Below are 16,556 nucleotides of genomic sequence, written 5' to 3' on the forward strand. Positions count from 1 at the left end.
CGGAACCTCCACAGGACCTCCACGGGAGGTCTGATCGAGTAACCGCGCGGTAGTTTGCCCCGGTGCAAACAGCCACACTTCCCCCCCGCAGTTTCCTGCCCGTGTGACCGGGGCCAAAGAGTGTTTTAAAGGTAAAACCGTGTCCCCTATTGTTGGGTTATTCTTTTTAATTTTAAAGTAAATCAGCAGAGTATTAAAGAGTCAGAGTCCATGGTGTGTTTAAAATATAAAACTTTACTACAACCTAGCCTGGGGAAAAGGTACACGGGATGTAAAATAACAAAGAGCTAATATGCCTACATCCTTACAGCTAGACAGAACATGGCAGAAGAGAGAAAAGACAAGCTTCTTCTTCTTGCTCTGGACAAAGAGCCATAAAATGCTAATACTTGGCACTTTGGTCAAGAGCTACTATTAGGGGTATGCATGACCACCTCACTCCCTGACATTTTAGGGTTGCCTCCATTTCCTTTGGCAGCCATTTTGTGCTTGGCGTCTTCTCCTGATGTGCTTGCCACCCTTTGTCAGAATCTGAAAGGTGCCCACAGGCTCAAAAAGGGTGTTTTAACTTGTAACACCCAACACCTATAAGCAAGGATGCCACAGCATCCTATTAAACAAAGCTTCTACTGGAAATACAGAAGAGCTACTATTAGGGGTATGCATGACCTCACTCCCTGACATTTCATAGTTGCCTCCATTTCCTTTGGCAGCCATTTTGTGCTTGGCGTCTTCTCCTGACGTGCTCGACACCCTTTGTCAGACGTGCCCACAGGCTCAAAAAGGTTTGGGACCCCTGCCGTAAGGGGGTGTTACAGGCCCAGTCGGCCACTGTCCCCTGCTGTTCTCTTTGGGATTACCTAAAACTCAGTGAGGTCGTCGTTGAAGTAGAGCAGGATGGCCGGGGTGAAGGCGTCGGCATCCATGCCAAGCTCATAGAACTCCTCGTCCTCATCCGGGATGCGGTTCTGCTGCAGGTTCCAGTTCATGTCCAGGTTGACGCCTTCGTATTTCCACGTGTAGCTGGCAGCGTGGGCATTGAAGGGAAGGTACCGTCGCAGGATCTCCCATATGGATTCTTCAGAGCACACCTGCAGACATAAGAACATAAGAGATGCCAGTGTTGGATCAGGCCAATGGCCCATCCAGTCCAACACTCTGCCACACAGTGGCCACAAATACCAGGTGCCATCAGGAGGTCCAGCAGTGGGGCCGGGACACTAGGAGCCCTCCCACTGTTCCCCCCCCCCCCCCCCCCCCCAGGCACCAAGAATACAGAGCATCCCTTGCCCCAGACCAAGAATTCCTATTTAAATCTTGTGGCTAATAGCCACTGATGGACCTCTGATCCATATGTTTATCCAATTCCCTCTCGAAGCCGTCCATGCTTGTAGCCGCCACCACTTCCTGTGACAGTGAATTCCATGTGTTAATCACTCTTTGGGTGAAGAAGCACTTCCTTCTATCTGTTCTAACCCGACTGCTCAGCAATTTCATGGAGTGCCCACGAGTTCTTGTATTGTGAGAAAGGGAGAAAAGGACTTCTTTCTCGACCTGCTCTATCCCGTGCATAATACAAACGGAACTGCAGAAAGGCTGAAAGCGTCTCAGTACTAAGTCAAGCTCTTCAGCTCCCACTTAGTGGGAGCAGGCAGCCATGTCTGATTGCCTAGCCTTTGCCTAAGAGATGCCCTCCACAGAAAATCAGAGGGGGCAATAAGGAACATCACTAGCTCCCAAAGCAACTGTGCATAACCAGGAAACCAAGGGTGATTACTATTTAAAAATTTCTTTTTAGGATGGCCTGAGTTTTTCAAACCTTTCTTTTCACTGTGTGATTTTCTTCAGGATGTAGCGATAGCCACAAAAATTTGAGTCCAGTGGCACCTTTAAGACCAGCAATGTTTAATTCTGGGTATAAGATTTTGTGTGCAGGCACACTTCTTCAGAGACCACACCTCTTCAAGATGCACATGAAACCTTCTGCCCGGAATTAAACGTTGTTGGTCTTCAAGGAGCCACTGGACTCTCCAACTTTGTTCTATTGCTTCAGACCGACACAGCGACCCACCTGAACTACTTAATTGATAACGAACTACTTCTTGGAAATAATGCTTTGTGTTGAGATACCTCCACATTATTTTCTTTCAGACAAGTTAGAAAGATAAAACTTGACATTCATTCCAAAAGGGCTCCCCTCACCCCACAAATTCCATTTCAACTCAGGTTCTACCTAAATTCTTCATGGGCATAAGGAGGAGGCAACTTTCACTGGTTCCCTCAAACCAAGGTGTGGGAATGAAAGACTCCCGTGAGGCAAGCCCAGGAGTTCTCAAGTTCTCACCGGGAGATTGGCAAATGCACAAGGTCTTCTGAGTCTGCATGAGTCTGCTGAATTACTGAGAGCACAAACTTTGCAACATTTGGGCAAGATAATATGAGCTATGAGAAAGAACATTCTGTGAAACCAGAGGTCATTTCGAGGGGGATCGCGGGGGATCGCAGTTCCCCCGGGTGAGGTACGGGGGGGCACATGACGAAGCCCCGCCCCCTGCTTTTGGCCGCCCCGCTTCCGGCCCTCATTCAGCCAGGAGGAGGCAGGAGAAGAGGGAGGGTAAGTTGCTTCCTCCCTGCCTCTCCCCGCCCCTGCCTGCCTGGGGCCAGGGAGGGCCTTCGCGGGGCTTCCTCGGCGGCCGGGACCGCTGGGGGCGGGGTGTGTAGCCTTATGACACACTTCCGGTGATGTCAGGGGGTGTGGCCTTATGACACACTTCCGGTGATGTCAGGGGGTGTGGCATATGCTAATGAGTTATGCTAATGAGTTCCCCTAGCTCTTTTTCTACGAAATGACCCCTGCGTGAAACACACAGTGATTTCTAGCTTAGAGTCTTTTTACTGTTTGTAACGTTTTCACTGGACAGGGAAAGGGGGGAGAAATGTGTGTGAGCCTGCTCTGAATAAAGCACTGCTGACAGTCCCTGGGAGAAAAGAGTTTTGGTACAGAGAGAGAGCTGACAGAGAGCCTGGTCAGTAAGCTTCAAGAAATCTGTTATGTTGTGTCGTTATTGAACCCTCAAAGTCTACACCAAGGTGAACCAGGGCCCATAACACTCTCTGCCAACCCTACCTCAGAGGGTTGTTGTGAGGATAAAATGGAAGACGGGAGAACTAATGAAAGCCACTTTGGTACAGGAGAGAAAGGTGGGGTGTAAAATAAATAAATAAGCAAGACTTTAGCAACTCGTGAGGAGATGCCTAGGCAGCAGGGACTAAGAAAGTACCTTTCAGACAGCAAGCAGGTGAGAAACTGGCGGAACCCAGAGGAGAAAACTGGGTTGTCAGATTCCTTCCTTACACTGCACTCTGTGGCACCAACATGGAACTTCTTCTATCAGAGAGCCAGTGTGGTGGCTAGAATGTCAGACTGCAATGTGGGACACCCATGTTCGAATCTCCACTTTGCCATGGAAGCTTGCTGGGTGACTTTGGGCCAGTCACACACTCTCAGCCTAACCTACTTCACAGGATGGTTGTTACGAGGATAAAAGGGAGAACAGGACAATGTAACTTTTGAATTGTTTCCCTATTCCAGCATTTGGGGTCTTTTGTTACAAACTGATTTCTCTTTCCAGTCAGCTTTAAGCTACTCTTCCCCACAGCTTCACTCGGCCAGACACACTCTCCCCAACTGCTCTCATCCACTCTCCTAACTGCCGTTTTTCAACTGTCTCTCTCGCTAACATTCTGCCAGCTCCTATTGGCTGCTCTTAGGGAGAGGTGGAGCCGAGCCTGTCCATCACACCTACCTCAAAGGGTGGTTGTGAGGACAGAATAGAGAACAGAACAGTGTAAGCCCCTTGGGTACCCACTGGGGAGAAAAGTGGGGAATAAATTAAGCAAGTGGATAAAAAAATATCACAAAGAGCATGCACGATATGCTAAAAAGGAGAGAAGTCCCAAGGCGTTGGGTTCTTTTTTTCACCTTGCTTCTGCGGTAGGAGTGAAATGGGACTCACCTCGAGCAGGTGCTCCTGGGAAGTCAGGGTGTTGATGATCCGGATGCGCCTGGTTTTGGCAGACAAGATGCCCACCTCGTACTTGGACTCCTTCCACCAGGGCCTGCCAAAGTCATTGGCCCAGTCCGAGCGAGGCAGAGGGGGTGGGATGTGTATAAAGCGACCCTGGGGGGTGTAGTACTTGAGGCAGCATGTTAGGGGATCGATGTGCGTCTGGATCTGGAAAGGACAAGGTGACAGATGGGGAGTCTCAGTTTCCATTCTCAGATAAGAGGGATTGCAACAACAGGGCTCACGGTGCACGACCAACTGCACACGGCCCAACGGTGTGATGCTGGATTAAAACGAAAAGCCTCATTCAGGGATTTGCAGGAAGAGAAACAAGCATGCCTCTTCATTCAGCACCTTGGTGTCTTTCCCTTTGCTGCATCAAAACTCGGGGAAGAAGCTGTCCAGGAATTTGTCATGGTGCCAAGCAGGAACCAAAGAACGATAAAAAGTCTGTGGTGGGACAGAACACCACTTCCTGACTTGAAGATCACCCAAAATGATGCGGGCAGGACAGGTCTCAAATAACAAGCAATATTCATCGAATATGGCATTAAAGAATACAACATTTACAAAAAAATAGTTAGAGAACCTAAGAACATAAGAGAAGCCAATGTTGGATCAGGTCACTGCTCTAACTCATGCATAATCTTATAAACCTCGATCAGGTCACCCCTCAGTCGTCGTTTCTCCAAGCGAAAGAGCCCCAAGTGCTTTAACCTTTCTTCATAGGGAAAGTGTTCCAACCCTTTTATCATTCCAGTTGCCCCTTTCTGCACTTTTCCCAATGCTACAATACCCTTTTGGAGTGTATCAGAGCAGTATTTGTCAAATCGTGAAGCTAGCAAACCTGGACTCACAGTTGTTGTTTATAGAATCTAGAGATGTGAAGGCTTGGAGAAATTGAGGATATTGGAAAGAGTAAAATGCTTTTTTTAAGGATGAGGTTTTACTTCCTCAAGATGCGCAGCGTGAAGATTTTCATGTCAAAGTACAGCATTAGAGAATGGTAATTCACAGTATTTTCAAGGCTATTTAACTGTTCATAATTATGAAGGCCATATTTATTTATTTAGTTGTTAATACTCTGCTCTTTTTGCTGAGACTCAAGGTGAATTACATAGTGAAAGTCAAAACACAGTCAATGGGATTGGACAGCCAATGAACAGTACAACAGGGTTTGGACTACAGAAATCTAAAACAAACACAAATCTCAAAAAGAGCTGAAACAAAGCACAGGCATTTAAATATGACCCTGAGCTCAGTCGTGCCTCCTCTGACTGGTGGCAGCTCTCCGGGGTCTCAGCCTTTCCCAACAACTGCCACTTGGACATAAGTCCATGGGGTTAAGCATTAATGCTCCATTACAGCCCTTAAACAACTGTGACTACAATCCTGTGCATACTTCCTTAGGCGTGTAAGCCCCACTGCATTCAGAGGGACTTATTTCCAAGTAAAGATGCCTAGGTGTGAACTACCTGTTGGCTGGCAGTGTGTTTTCCTCCAAGACTCTACTAAAATGTGGGGACTTACATCCTTGGTCTTGGGGTTGAACCAATGGCTGATGTCTTTCCCTGCTGCTTCTAGGATAGGCTTCAGCAAGAGATCACCTGGACAGGCAGAGAGAAAAACAAACCCAAGTCAACAAATTCCCGGGGGGGGGGGGGGGCACATTACGCAACAAAAAACTTGTGGTGCCTTAAAGAGATGTTGTGGTACAAAGATCCACGGACTGGCACCCCATTTCTTCCAATGCATCTTTACAGTGCCACAAGACTCTTTTTTTTAAAGGCTAAATTACCCACTGGTTGGGACTCAGGCCACTGAAGGCAAAAGGTCCTTCCTCCAAAGGGCCGTTTCATTTTGTGCATTAAGAACCCCCAACATCAATGTTGAGGAGGACGAAGGCAATACAGGATGGGGAGAGAGGGAAATCTGCTTCCTAAGGGGAATTCATAAAAGGCATTGAAACACGCACGCGCCCAAGAACACTGGTGGGGAGCATGATCTATGCTGGCAATGCAGAAACCATTTGGCTGGGAGGGGGAAATGTTAGCCCCCATTGCATTTTGAACAGTAGCGGGGGTCATTGGTGTTGTAAAATAGTCAAACCTGTTTAATACTCAGACTATCAATGGATCTTGCTCTATTGGAAAGAAGAGATTTCTTTGCTTTTAAAAACCTTTATTTCTAAGGGTAAAAGGTACACGGGATTACTACAAAAAAAGAGAACTCTAACAGCTACATTTTCTAAGCTGCCTATAGTCAACACTAGCACACAGATAATGGAGAATCTCTCCTTCTTGACCCCTAGAAAGGAAGTCACCTGAAACAAATGACCAATCTGTATCAAAGTAGAAAGCTACTTTTCCCGGGCTAATTCCCCATTGGCTCAGTGCCAGGTATCCCTTCCAGGTCGGTCTAAACAATAGCAATACTAGGCAAGTTAACCCTATAATGACTGAATTGTCAGACCTTGTAAACACATACATTTCCAACAACTGGCGGGTTTGGGGATGGGATGCAAGAGGGAAGAAGAATTTCCGTCTCCTACTGTGCAGTTAGCTGCCCCTCGTACTGGAAAAGGTCAGGTGCTGGGTGCTGCTGTGGACTGCCAACAACCTAAAAGAAACACCTGCCCCCTAAAGGAGTCTTAATCGGATGTTAGTTACCAGGTGATGTTGTTTTCCTCCCTGCCCTAAAAAAACTCCAGCTGCCCATTTACACATGCTAAGCCAGCGGGGCATAGTGGTTAAATTTTCAAGACAACTAATCCCTACTTCTGGCCTGGAAGCTTTCTGGGTGACCTTGGGCAAGTCACACACACACACACACGCAGTCTAGAGTTGCCAACCTCCAGGTGGCGGAACTCCAAAAAACAACATCCGTGACAATAAATAACGAAGAGTCAATAAAGATAAGTTGCAAATACATTTACTGTAGTAATCCTTTGGGGAAATTTTCCTCTGTTTATCGCCCACACGCTAACAAATACTGCGCAATGTAAACATTCATTTCACAGTACATGCATTGCGCAGTATTCGTTAGCGTGTGGGCGATAAACAGAAGAAAAATTTCCAAAGGACTATTATTACAGTAAATGTATTTGCAACTTATCTTTCTTGACTCTTCGTTATTTTTGTCACGGATGTTGTTTCTGGAGTCCCACTTCCTCCCGTGATCTCTCATTTTCGGCTTCAACCTCCAGGTGGGACCTGGAGCCCTCCCTCTATTACAACGGATCATCTCTGGGCAACAGAGATCAGTTCACCTGGAGACAAGGGCCGCTTTGGAAGCTGGATTCTATGGCCTTCTGCCCCAAACCCCGCCCTCCTCAGGCTCTACTCCCCCCCCCCAAAAAATAATAATCTCCAGGCATTTTCCCAATCCGCAGCTGGCAACCCTCTCTCAGTCTCGCCTACCTCACAGGGTTGTTGTGAGGGTAAAAGGGAGGACAACGGGAACCGTGCAAGCCGCTTTAGGCCCCCCGCTGGGGGAGAAAGGTGGAATATGATTAAAGCAAATCAATATTCCAGGGGGCAGGGCTTTGGGGGCTTCCAGGTTGTTAGCAACCCCCCAGGCCCTGGGGGAGGGACCCAAGGGGGGGAGGGCGCGCGGGGGGGCACTACCCTTGTGTTCCTTCGCCAGCGGGGTGAGGTCGTAGACCCGCCCCAAGTAGGACACCCAGAGGTCCCCGGGCCGGTTGTGCACCGACACCTCCTTCGGGCTGTAGTAGCGGGGCCGGAAGAGCTCCATCCGCGGGGGCGACGGCGGCTCAGGCCGCGTTCTCCGCTGCCATGGCAACCCCGCCGCCGCAACGCCTCACGGGAAACGGAGTCTGGGCAGGGCGGAAGAGCCGCCGCCGCGCAGAGGCTGCTGGGAGCTCCCCTGCTCCGGCCTCTGAGGGGCGCGCGCGAGGCCTTCTGGGGATTGTAGTCTCCGGTCGGCAGGCGGAGGAGGAGGAGGAGGAAGGGGGCGAAGATGGCGGCGCCGGCCGTTCCCGAGCAGCTGCCGCCGCCACCGCAGAGGGGGGAGGAGAACGGCTGCGAGAACAGCCCCAGCTCGGGGGTAAGGCGGAGAGAGAGGCTCAGCCCCCGCAGAGGGCGGGCGAGGACTCCGGGGGGAGGGCGGGGGAATTGGGGAGGGTCGTCAAAGCAAGTTTGGGGGTAGAGAAAGGGGGGAGGCGGCGGCGGCGGTCCCCTGCAGAGGTGCGTGCCTAGCGCCGGGGCAGCCCTTCCAGGGTCCCGAGCGCCCCCCTCGCCTCCTCTTCCCGACGCCCTGAACAACCACCCCGCAAGGTAGGCTCGTCCTGCTCTCCCCCTTTGGGGCATTGGGGGGTGGGGTGGGGGGCTGAGAGAGAGTGCAGAATGGAGGGGGGGGGACCAGTGTTCCCTCTAAGCTGAGTTTAGTGTGAGCTAGCTCACCGTTCTTTATCCTCCGGCTCACCCATTTTTTCGTCTTAGCTCGAGAAGGATGTGGCTCCAGAACAGTGTTCCCTCTAAGCTGAGTGAATGTAAGCTAGCTCACAGTTGTTTAGCCCCCCGGCTCACACATTTTGGTCTTCCCTCAGGAAGGATGGGGCTCCAGCGCGAACTGATCTGTGCAGCAGCCCAATCGCTCGCTCACAACTTTAATGCCAGTAGCTCACAAAGTAGAATATTTGCTCACAGGACTCCACAGCGTTGAGGGGGGACCCCCCCCCCTGCGTCGGGGCGAGGAGGACGGATGAGGAGGAGCCTGCGCTAGAATGACACAGCCAGCCTGCCACCCCAGGAATCCTTGCACTTTGACACCATCATGCACTTTCGATGCATATTGCAACTCGGATTTGCAGTGTGAAATGGCAAAGTATCTACTTGTCGATCTCCCAAGTAAAAGGACTGAAAGTGCACTATTCAGTCTGTGGGAAAGCGTGCGAAGGAGTCGTCCGCTGTGCGCACAGAGGCCGGGGGACCCCCTTTTGCTGTGCAGTTCTCCCAGATTAAATGCCCCTTCCTGTTTCCGTGTTCTTGAATCCTATGTCACTCACCAGATGCAATGGGAGCAGTTGCATGCTGGTTATATCTCGCTCCCCCTCCGCCAAAAATCAGCTTCCCGAAGGAATTTGGACGTAATTAAATACCTAACTTTGGGGAGAAGCCAGGCTCTAATACTCCCTCTATGCTGTGGAGTCCTGTGACCAAAAATTCTACTGTGTGAGCTACTGACATTAAAGGTGGGAGTGAGCGATTGGGCTGCTGCATAAATTAGTTGGCTCTGGAGCCCTCCTTCCTGAGCTCAGACAAAAAGGTGTGAGCTGGAGACTAAAAAACTGAGCTAACTCACACTGACTCAGCTTAGAGGGAACACTGCACTAGCGCTCACTCTTTATCTGCAGGGGATCCTGAGTTCGATTCCTGGCATCTCCACATAAAATCCGACAGGTAACAGGTGCTGGGAAAGACCCTTCTAGACCCGAGACACCACACCCACACCCCGCTCACCAGAGTAGCAAGTTCTGAGCAAGTTCTCGGTGCACATTCGGCGAATGGGGTCCTCCATGAGAGCCAATGTGAAGAAGCCGCACCTCTTTCTGGAGTCTGTCCAAGGGAGGAATTCCCTTGAATCGGTCGTATCCTCATCCCAGTTGGTGGTCACTCAATTGAAGACTAGAAACTTGGTCGCTTTTTGTTATGGTGAAAATTGCAGACCTAAGTCAGCCGTCTCAAGCACCTAACACTAATAGATTCGCATGATTTTGGGGACCAGTGATAAATGACATGACAAAATATGAAGTACTCCCCAAAAACACTTACTATCACAGGTGGATATTTCTGTAATTAACTCTTATCCACAGCCTTCTTTACATTAAGTTCGGCACCTCCAAGGTCCATGGATTGCGGGGCAGATTAAGAAACGAGATATACAGTTGTGGTTTTAGATATGGTGTAATGAGTTAGATGAAGTGTGATGCAATAGACTTACTTGTATGTTCTTTCATACCCTTCACTTATTGTGCTTTTAAGGTTGTATTATGATTATTATGTATTCCTTAAAAGATTAAATAAAATATATATAAAGGGGGGGGGGAAGAAACTTGGTCGCTTTTGAAAGTGCAAGCGAAGCTTGCAAGACAAAAACAAAGAAGACTCCTGTGTGGGAGTGAGGGAGGCAGCAGAACACAGTGGTCAGAGTGTCGGATTAGGCCTGTGTTCCAATTGCCGCTCACCATCAAACACATCAGGTGACCTCGGACCTATTGTTCTCTCTCATCGTAGTCCACCTCAGAGGGTTGTTGTGAAGGTGAAACGGAGGCAGGGAGATTGCCATGCTGAGGTGCGGGACAAAAATGTGAGCAATAAACGAAATCCTAAAATCCCACTGTGGCCCAGACTAACCGGCTGGATGTTTTTGCCAGGAATCCGGGGAGGAGAAGGGCGAGTCATCGTACCAGCGCTCCCGATGCAAGCTGGAGAACCTGCTCAACAAGAGCATGCGCATCCGCATGACGGACGGGCGCACCCTGGTGGGCTGCTTCTTGTGCACCGACCGAGACTGCAACGTCATCCTGGGCTCAGCCCAAGAGTACCTGAAACCCACAGGTGAGCGCCCCCCCCCCCCGGTTTGCCACGGGTAGGAGTGATTTAAATGTGACACCAGCACTGCCTGGAAAGCAAGGACTACCCCAGGGGCTTGGCACTTGCCTGACCATCTTGTCAAAGCCACACTGCTGCCTGCACAAACAAGTGGGAAGTCCTGCCACGGGATGCTCTCTCCGCACTTGCACCGTGGTTAAAGGCAGCCTCGTTCCAGAGCTGGGAAGGAGAGCCAGTTTGGTGTCGTGGTGAAGTGCGCGGACTCTAATCCGGGAGAACCGGGTTGGATTCCCCACTCCTCCACTTGCACCTGCTGGGTGACCTTGGGCAAGCCAGAGTTCCGTCAGAGCTGTTCTCGAAAAAGAGCAGTTTCTGTCAGAGCTCTCTCAGCCCCACCCACCTCACAGGGTGTCTATCTGTTGTGGGGAGGGGAAGGGGAAAAGTCATAAGTTCTTTCAGAGTGAAGGGCGGGATATAAATCCAATCTCTTCTTCTTTTGAGAGGGATGGGGTGTGTGGAAGTTGGGCATTTCTAGTCCTTCTGGAGAGGTGAAGGGTGTAGTTGGATGAATACGTGAAACTGCCTTATACTGAATCAGACATCTGAAGAAGAAGAAGAGATTGGATTTATACCCTGCCCTTCACTACCCAAGGGAGTCTCAGAGTGGCTGACAAACTCCTTTCCCTTCCCCTCCCAACAACAGACACCATGTGAGGTGGGTGGGGCTGAGAGAGCTCTGACAGAAACTGCTCTTTTTCGAGAACAGCTCTGACAGAGCTACGGCTTGCCCAAGGTCATCCAGCAGCTGCCAGTGGAGGAGTGAGGAATCAAACCCGGTTCTCCCACATTAGAGTCCGCGCACTTCACCACTACACTAAACCTGGTCCATCAAAGTCAGTATTAGCTGTTGCAGATTTTCCAGGTTGTATGGCCGTGGTCTTGGCGTTGTAGTTCCTGACGTTTCGCCAGCAGCTGTGACTGGCATTCTCAGAGGCATGACACAGAAAGATGGAGTACTCTCTGTGTCAAGGTGAGAAGAAAAGTTGTAGGCAGGTAATTTATATCTACTCCGGAAGGTGGGGTCGGGCTGAGTCATTATCTTGTAGGCGTTCCCCAGGCTGTGGACATGCTAATGGAGGAGCGTTCCTGAGGAGGTTCTTTTGCTTATGGATACCTGAAGAGGTATCAGTCTTGTCTGCTCAGACTGGCAGTGACTCTCCAGGGTCTCAGGCACAGAGGTCTTTCCCATCACCTCCTGCCTGGCCCTTTCGACTGCAGATGCCAGGCACTGAACCTGGGGCCTTCTGCATGCCAAGCAGAGGCTCTGCCACTGAGCCATGGCCCCTCTTTACAGCTCTCCAGGGTCTCAGGCACAGCGGTCTTTCCCATCACCTCCTGCCGGGTCCTTTTAACTGGAGATGCCGGGGATTGAACCTGGGACATTCTGCATGCCAAGTAGAGGCTCTACAACTGAGCCACAGCCCCTCTTTACAGCTCTCCAGGGTCTCAGGCAGAGGTCTTTCACATCACCTCCTGCCTGGTCTTTTTTAACTGGAGATGCTGGGGATTGAACCTGGGGCCTCCTGCATGCCAAGCAGAGGCTCTACCACTGAGCCACGGCCCCTCTTTACAGCTCTCCAGGGTCTCAGGCAGAGAGGTCTTTCCCATCACCTCCTGCCTGGCCCTTTCGACTGCAGATGCCGGGGACTGAACCTGGGGCCTCCTGCATGCTGAACAGATGCTACGGCCCTTCCCCATGACAGCGTCTCTGGGTCCCCTGGAGAAAAGGTGGGCTGGTAAGGAACGCCTCCTCTTCCCTTCTGCTCCTCTTCCTCTGCAGACTCCTTCTCCGCAGGAGAGCCCCGCGTCCTGGGACTGGCCATGGTTCCCGGACATCACATCGTCTCCATCGAAGTCGAGTTGGAGAGCTTGGCCTCCCTGCAGTACCTCTGACGCACCAGCAGAGAGCAGCCGGTCTTGACGCTTGGGGAGAAAAAACGGATCCGGCAACTCGCAGGGACTCTGCGGAGCACGTTTTTCCACACACACACCTTCTGGCCTCTCCTCCCGCCGCCGGGCTTTGCCTGGACACTGGCTGCACTGGACTGATTTGTGGTGGGCAGAACGGCCCCGTTCCCCCAGGACTTGGGAAGCCTCCAGCCCTACCGAAGTGTCTGCGTTTTAAAGATGTTTGTTAAATCTATTAAAATCTGGTTATTGCCCTAAGTTGGTGGTATCTCTCTAGCTTCTTCCTCAGGAGCACAAGAAGGCCAGACAGATTCGTGGGGGAGAGGTCTGTCAGTGGCTACTAGCCATAGTGACGAAAGAAAGAGAGTCTTCAGAGGCAGTCACCCTCTGAATCCCAGAGCCAGGAGGCAACATCAGGGGAAGGCCTCAGACTCTCTGCCCGGCTGTTGGCCCTCCAAAGGAACTGGTTGGCCACTGTGTGATGTCTAAAGCCACAGTCCCTGAACAGACCGAAGTAGTAACAAAAAAAACTGTGCAGGAGTTTGCGCTAATGAATTTGAAATATTAACCAAAAAGATTTCATACAAAAGAGTGTACAATATTTGCATAACATATCAACTGCAAATGAAGACGGTGATCTTCATGAATGAAGAGGGGAAGGGAAAGGAGTTTGTAAGCTGCTCTGAGACTCCTTTGGGTAGTGAAGGGCGGGGTAGAAATCCAATCTCTCCTTCATCTCCGGAATGTTCTTTCATTTCAACTGATTCATCATCAACAATTTCATGGATCTCAGGATTGTCTAATAGTAGAAACAGTTTCTAGAAAAGCCTTTCCATGGGCGAATGAAGTTGAATTTTTGTTACTACTTCGGTTTGGCTACTGTGTGAGACGGGATGCTGGACTAGTTGGACCCTCACTGGTCTGATCCAGTAGGACTCTTCCGATGTTCTTATCAGGGGAAGGCCTCGGCCTCTCTGCCCTGCTGTTGGCCCTCCAGAGGAACTGGTTGGCCCCTGTGTGAGGCAGGAGGCTGGACTAGATGGACCCCCACTGGTCTGATCCAAGAGGGCTCTTATATACTTATGAAGGCCTCTCTGCCCTGTTGTTGGCCCTCCAGAGGGACTGGTTGGCCCCTGTGTGAGACGGGATGCTGGACTAGAGGGACCCTCACTGGTCTGACCCAGCAGGGCTCTTCTGAGGTTCTTCTCAGGGGAAGGCCTCGGCCACAGTGCCCTGTTGTTGGCCCTCCAGAGGGACTGGCTGGCCACTGTGTGAGACAGGATGCGGGGCTAGATAGACCAGTGAACTCAGGCAGATCTTGAGAGGGAAGGGCAGGAAGGGTCACCTCAATGCTTACGCCCAGGGAAATGCTGATCGCCACTTTGGCGTCAGGAAGCAATTTTTCTCCAGGCTAGTTTGGCCGAGGATCCTAGAGGGTTTTTTTTTGTTTTTGTTGGGGTTTTTTGTCATCTTCTGGGAATGGAGCAGGGGTCACTGGGGGGGGGGGAGGTATTTGTGAATTTCCTGCATTGTGCAGTGGGTTGGGCTAGATGACCCTGGAGGTCCCTTCCAACTCTGTGGTTCTGTGACTGCTGGTCTGACCCAGCAGGGCTCTTCGAACATAAGAGATGCCAATGTTGGATCAGGCCAAAGGCCCATCCAGTCCAACACTCTGTATCCCACAGTGGCCAGAAATACCAGTGCCATCAGAAGGCTCAGCAGTGGGGCCAGGACATTAGAAGCCATCCCACTGTTGTTGACCCCCCCCCCCCAAGCACCAAGAAGACAGAGCATCACTTGCCCCAGAGCCCCTATCTATACCTTGTGGCTAATAGCCACTGATGGACCTCTGCTCCACATGCTTATCTAATTCCCTTTTGAAGCCGTCCATGCTTGTAGCCGCCACCACTTCCTGTGGCAGTGAATTCCAAGTGTTCATCACTCTTTGGGGGAAGAAGTACTTCCTTTTATCCATTCTAACCCGACCGCTCAGCAATTTCACGGAGTGCCCACGAGTTCTTGTATTGTGAGAAAGGGAGAAAAGTACCTCTTTCTCTACCTGCTCTTTCCCATGCATAATCTTATAAACCTCAATCATGTCACCCCTCAGCCGTCGTTTCTCCAAGCTAAAGAGCCCTAAGCGCCTTAACCTTTCCTCATAGGGAAAGTGTTCCAACCCTTTTATCATTCGAGTCGCCCTTTTCTGCACTTTTTCCAAAGCTATAATATCCTTTTTAAGGTGTGGTGACCAGAATTGCACACAGTATGTTGGCCCTCCAGAGGAACTGGCTGGCCACTGTGTGAAACAGGAGGATGGACTAGACGGACCCTCACTGGTCTGATCCAGCAGGGCTCTTCTGATGTTCTTTTGAAGACCTCGGCCTCTGTGCCCTGTTGTTGGCCCTCCAGAGGAACTGGCTGGCCACTGTGTGAAACAGGAGGCTGGACTAGACGGACCCTCACTGGTCTGATCCAGCAGACAGATCCTCACTGGTCTGATCTCATGTTCCCTGCTGCTGCCAAGGCCATAACCCTCTTGGAGAAACCCGTAGCCTCCATCTCCTGGCACTGTGGGGGTCAGCCATTAGTGACCTCTGAGCTAACTGCAGCCCTAGAGAGGTGTGAATAAGGGGCCAGCAGGGATGGCCGCCCCTCCCTTTGACCTGCCTGGCCTTCCTAAGATGGCCTGGGGGGGAGGGGAGGCAGGCATTTGAAATGGGGAGGGGGGAGCAGGCTTCCTCTGTTCCTTCCTGCCCTCCATGTGTCTTCCCTCCAGGAAGCAGTGGGGGCGAAGAAGGTTATCCGGTGTGATTCCCGGGAGGAGGGGGGAGGGAAACGCAGTGCTCCTCCTTTAGTCATTCCCAACATCCTCTTTCCTTTTCCCTTCAGCTACGAATGATTCTTTTCTGTTAAATTTGGCTCCTGCCCTTTCACGGCAGGGTGCAAGCTAGGCGGTCAACCACCCCTGCCTTTTCTCTCGGCCCTGGGTGCGAGAGAAGCCAACTGCATAGATTTTTCTAGTCGAAACACCTGTGTTTACAAAATGAACTGGAGCCAGGCTTCTGAATTCAGCCACTTGAGTCTATGCTGCGTGTCTTCAGCTTATCTAATCTATTTTTTAAAAGTCCCCCACCGAAAGGAACAGGACAAGACGACGTACATAAAAACCTCTGGGGAAACAGAAATAAATTTTTAAAAATCACGGAAATCAAAATGAGGAAACCAAGACCCAGAAATAGACTGGCGAGGACTCTTCCAGCCAATGGAGAATTAAATATAGTTTTACGGCCTTTCCTTGTAATGGGCGGAGGGAGCTGTAAATGCTCTCTCTAAGCTGTGGGGTCTTGTGAGCAAAAATTCTACTCCGTGAGCGACTGGCATTAAAGTTGTGAGCGAGCGATTTGGCTCTTGCATAAATGAGGTTGCCTCTGGAGCCCTCCTTCCCGAGCTAAGAGAAAAACATCCGAGCCAGAGGCTAAAAAACTGTGAGCTAGCTCACACTAACTCGGCTTAGAGAGAACACTGCCAAACACTGACCTTACATTCAGGGGCCATCTTGTGAACCAGGCCACCCAAATAGCTGCTTGGGGTGGGAGCTGAGACGTGGTGGCTCAGTTCCCACCTGGTCATTGGTGATGTGGGGAGACGCATCCCTCTCCTGGGCCCGCCCCACTGGGCACTCCGTGAAATGGCTGAGCAGTCGGGTTAGAACAGATCCAAGGAAGTCCTTCTTCACCCAAAGAGTGATTCACACATGGAATTCACTGCCACAGGAGGTGGCGGCGGCCACAAGCATGGACAGCTTCAAGAGGGAATTAGATAAGCATATGGAGCAGAGGTCCATCAGTGGCTCTTAGCCACAAGGTATAGATAGGGACTGAAAAGTACTGGGTTCGCCGCATGGAGGACTCGGACGACGACATGAGTTGCACACGTTTATTGTACTTAA

The 16,556-nt window shown here is 50.8% G+C and overlaps 2 protein-coding genes across 2 annotated transcripts; one reads left to right on the plus strand and one right to left on the minus strand.

Moving 5' to 3' along the window:
- Positions 1 to 726: 726 nt before the first annotated feature.
- LOC107119818 (cytochrome b5 domain-containing protein 1) lies at positions 727 to 7,820 on the minus strand. Its single transcript, XM_015422411.1, has 4 exons — positions 7,694 to 7,820; positions 5,598 to 5,674; positions 4,017 to 4,235; positions 727 to 1,091 (listed from the first exon to the last, which is right to left on the minus strand). The coding sequence occupies exons 1-4, from the start codon at positions 7,818 to 7,820 to the stop codon at positions 861 to 863; spliced, it is 654 nt and encodes a 217-aa protein (XP_015277897.1). The 3' UTR covers positions 727 to 860.
- A 202-nt stretch (positions 7,821 to 8,022) lies between these two features.
- NAA38 (N(alpha)-acetyltransferase 38, NatC auxiliary subunit) lies at positions 8,023 to 12,857 on the plus strand. The gene is made up of 3 exons (XM_015422412.1): positions 8,023 to 8,132; positions 10,462 to 10,645; positions 12,480 to 12,857. Exons 1-3 carry the CDS (start codon positions 8,046 to 8,048, stop codon positions 12,590 to 12,592), a joined length of 384 nt encoding a protein of 127 aa, XP_015277898.1. The 5' UTR covers positions 8,023 to 8,045; the 3' UTR covers positions 12,593 to 12,857.
- Positions 12,858 to 16,556: the final 3,699 nt, after the last annotated feature.

Source organism: Gekko japonicus, unplaced genomic scaffold (assembly GCF_001447785.1).
Source record: "Gekko japonicus isolate JY-2015 unplaced genomic scaffold, Gekko_japonicus_V1.1 scaffold1082, whole genome shotgun sequence".
NCBI lineage: Eukaryota > Metazoa > Chordata > Lepidosauria > Squamata > Gekkonidae > Gekko > Gekko japonicus.

Coding starts and splice junctions, on each gene's coding strand:
- LOC107119818 (XM_015422411.1), bottom strand. CDS start 7,820: ATGGAGCTCTTCCGGCCCCGCTACTACAGCCCGAAGGAGGTGTCGGTG. Junction 5,675..7,693: donor GCTGGCGAAGGAACACAAGG/GTAGTGCCCCCC, acceptor CTGCCTGTCCAG/GTGATCTCTTGCTGAAGCCT. Junction 4,236..5,597: donor TCAACCCCAAGACCAAGGAT/GTAAGTCCCCAC, acceptor TGTCCTTTCCAG/ATCCAGACGCACATCGATCC.
- NAA38 (XM_015422412.1), top strand. CDS start 8,046: ATGGCGGCGCCGGCCGTTCCCGAGCAGCTGCCGCCGCCACCGCAGAGG. Junction 8,133..10,461: donor AGAACAGCCCCAGCTCGGGG/GTAAGGCGGAGA, acceptor TGTTTTTGCCAG/GAATCCGGGGAGGAGAAGGG. Junction 10,646..12,479: donor AGAGTACCTGAAACCCACAG/GTGAGCGCCCCC, acceptor CTTCCTCTGCAG/ACTCCTTCTCCGCAGGAGAG.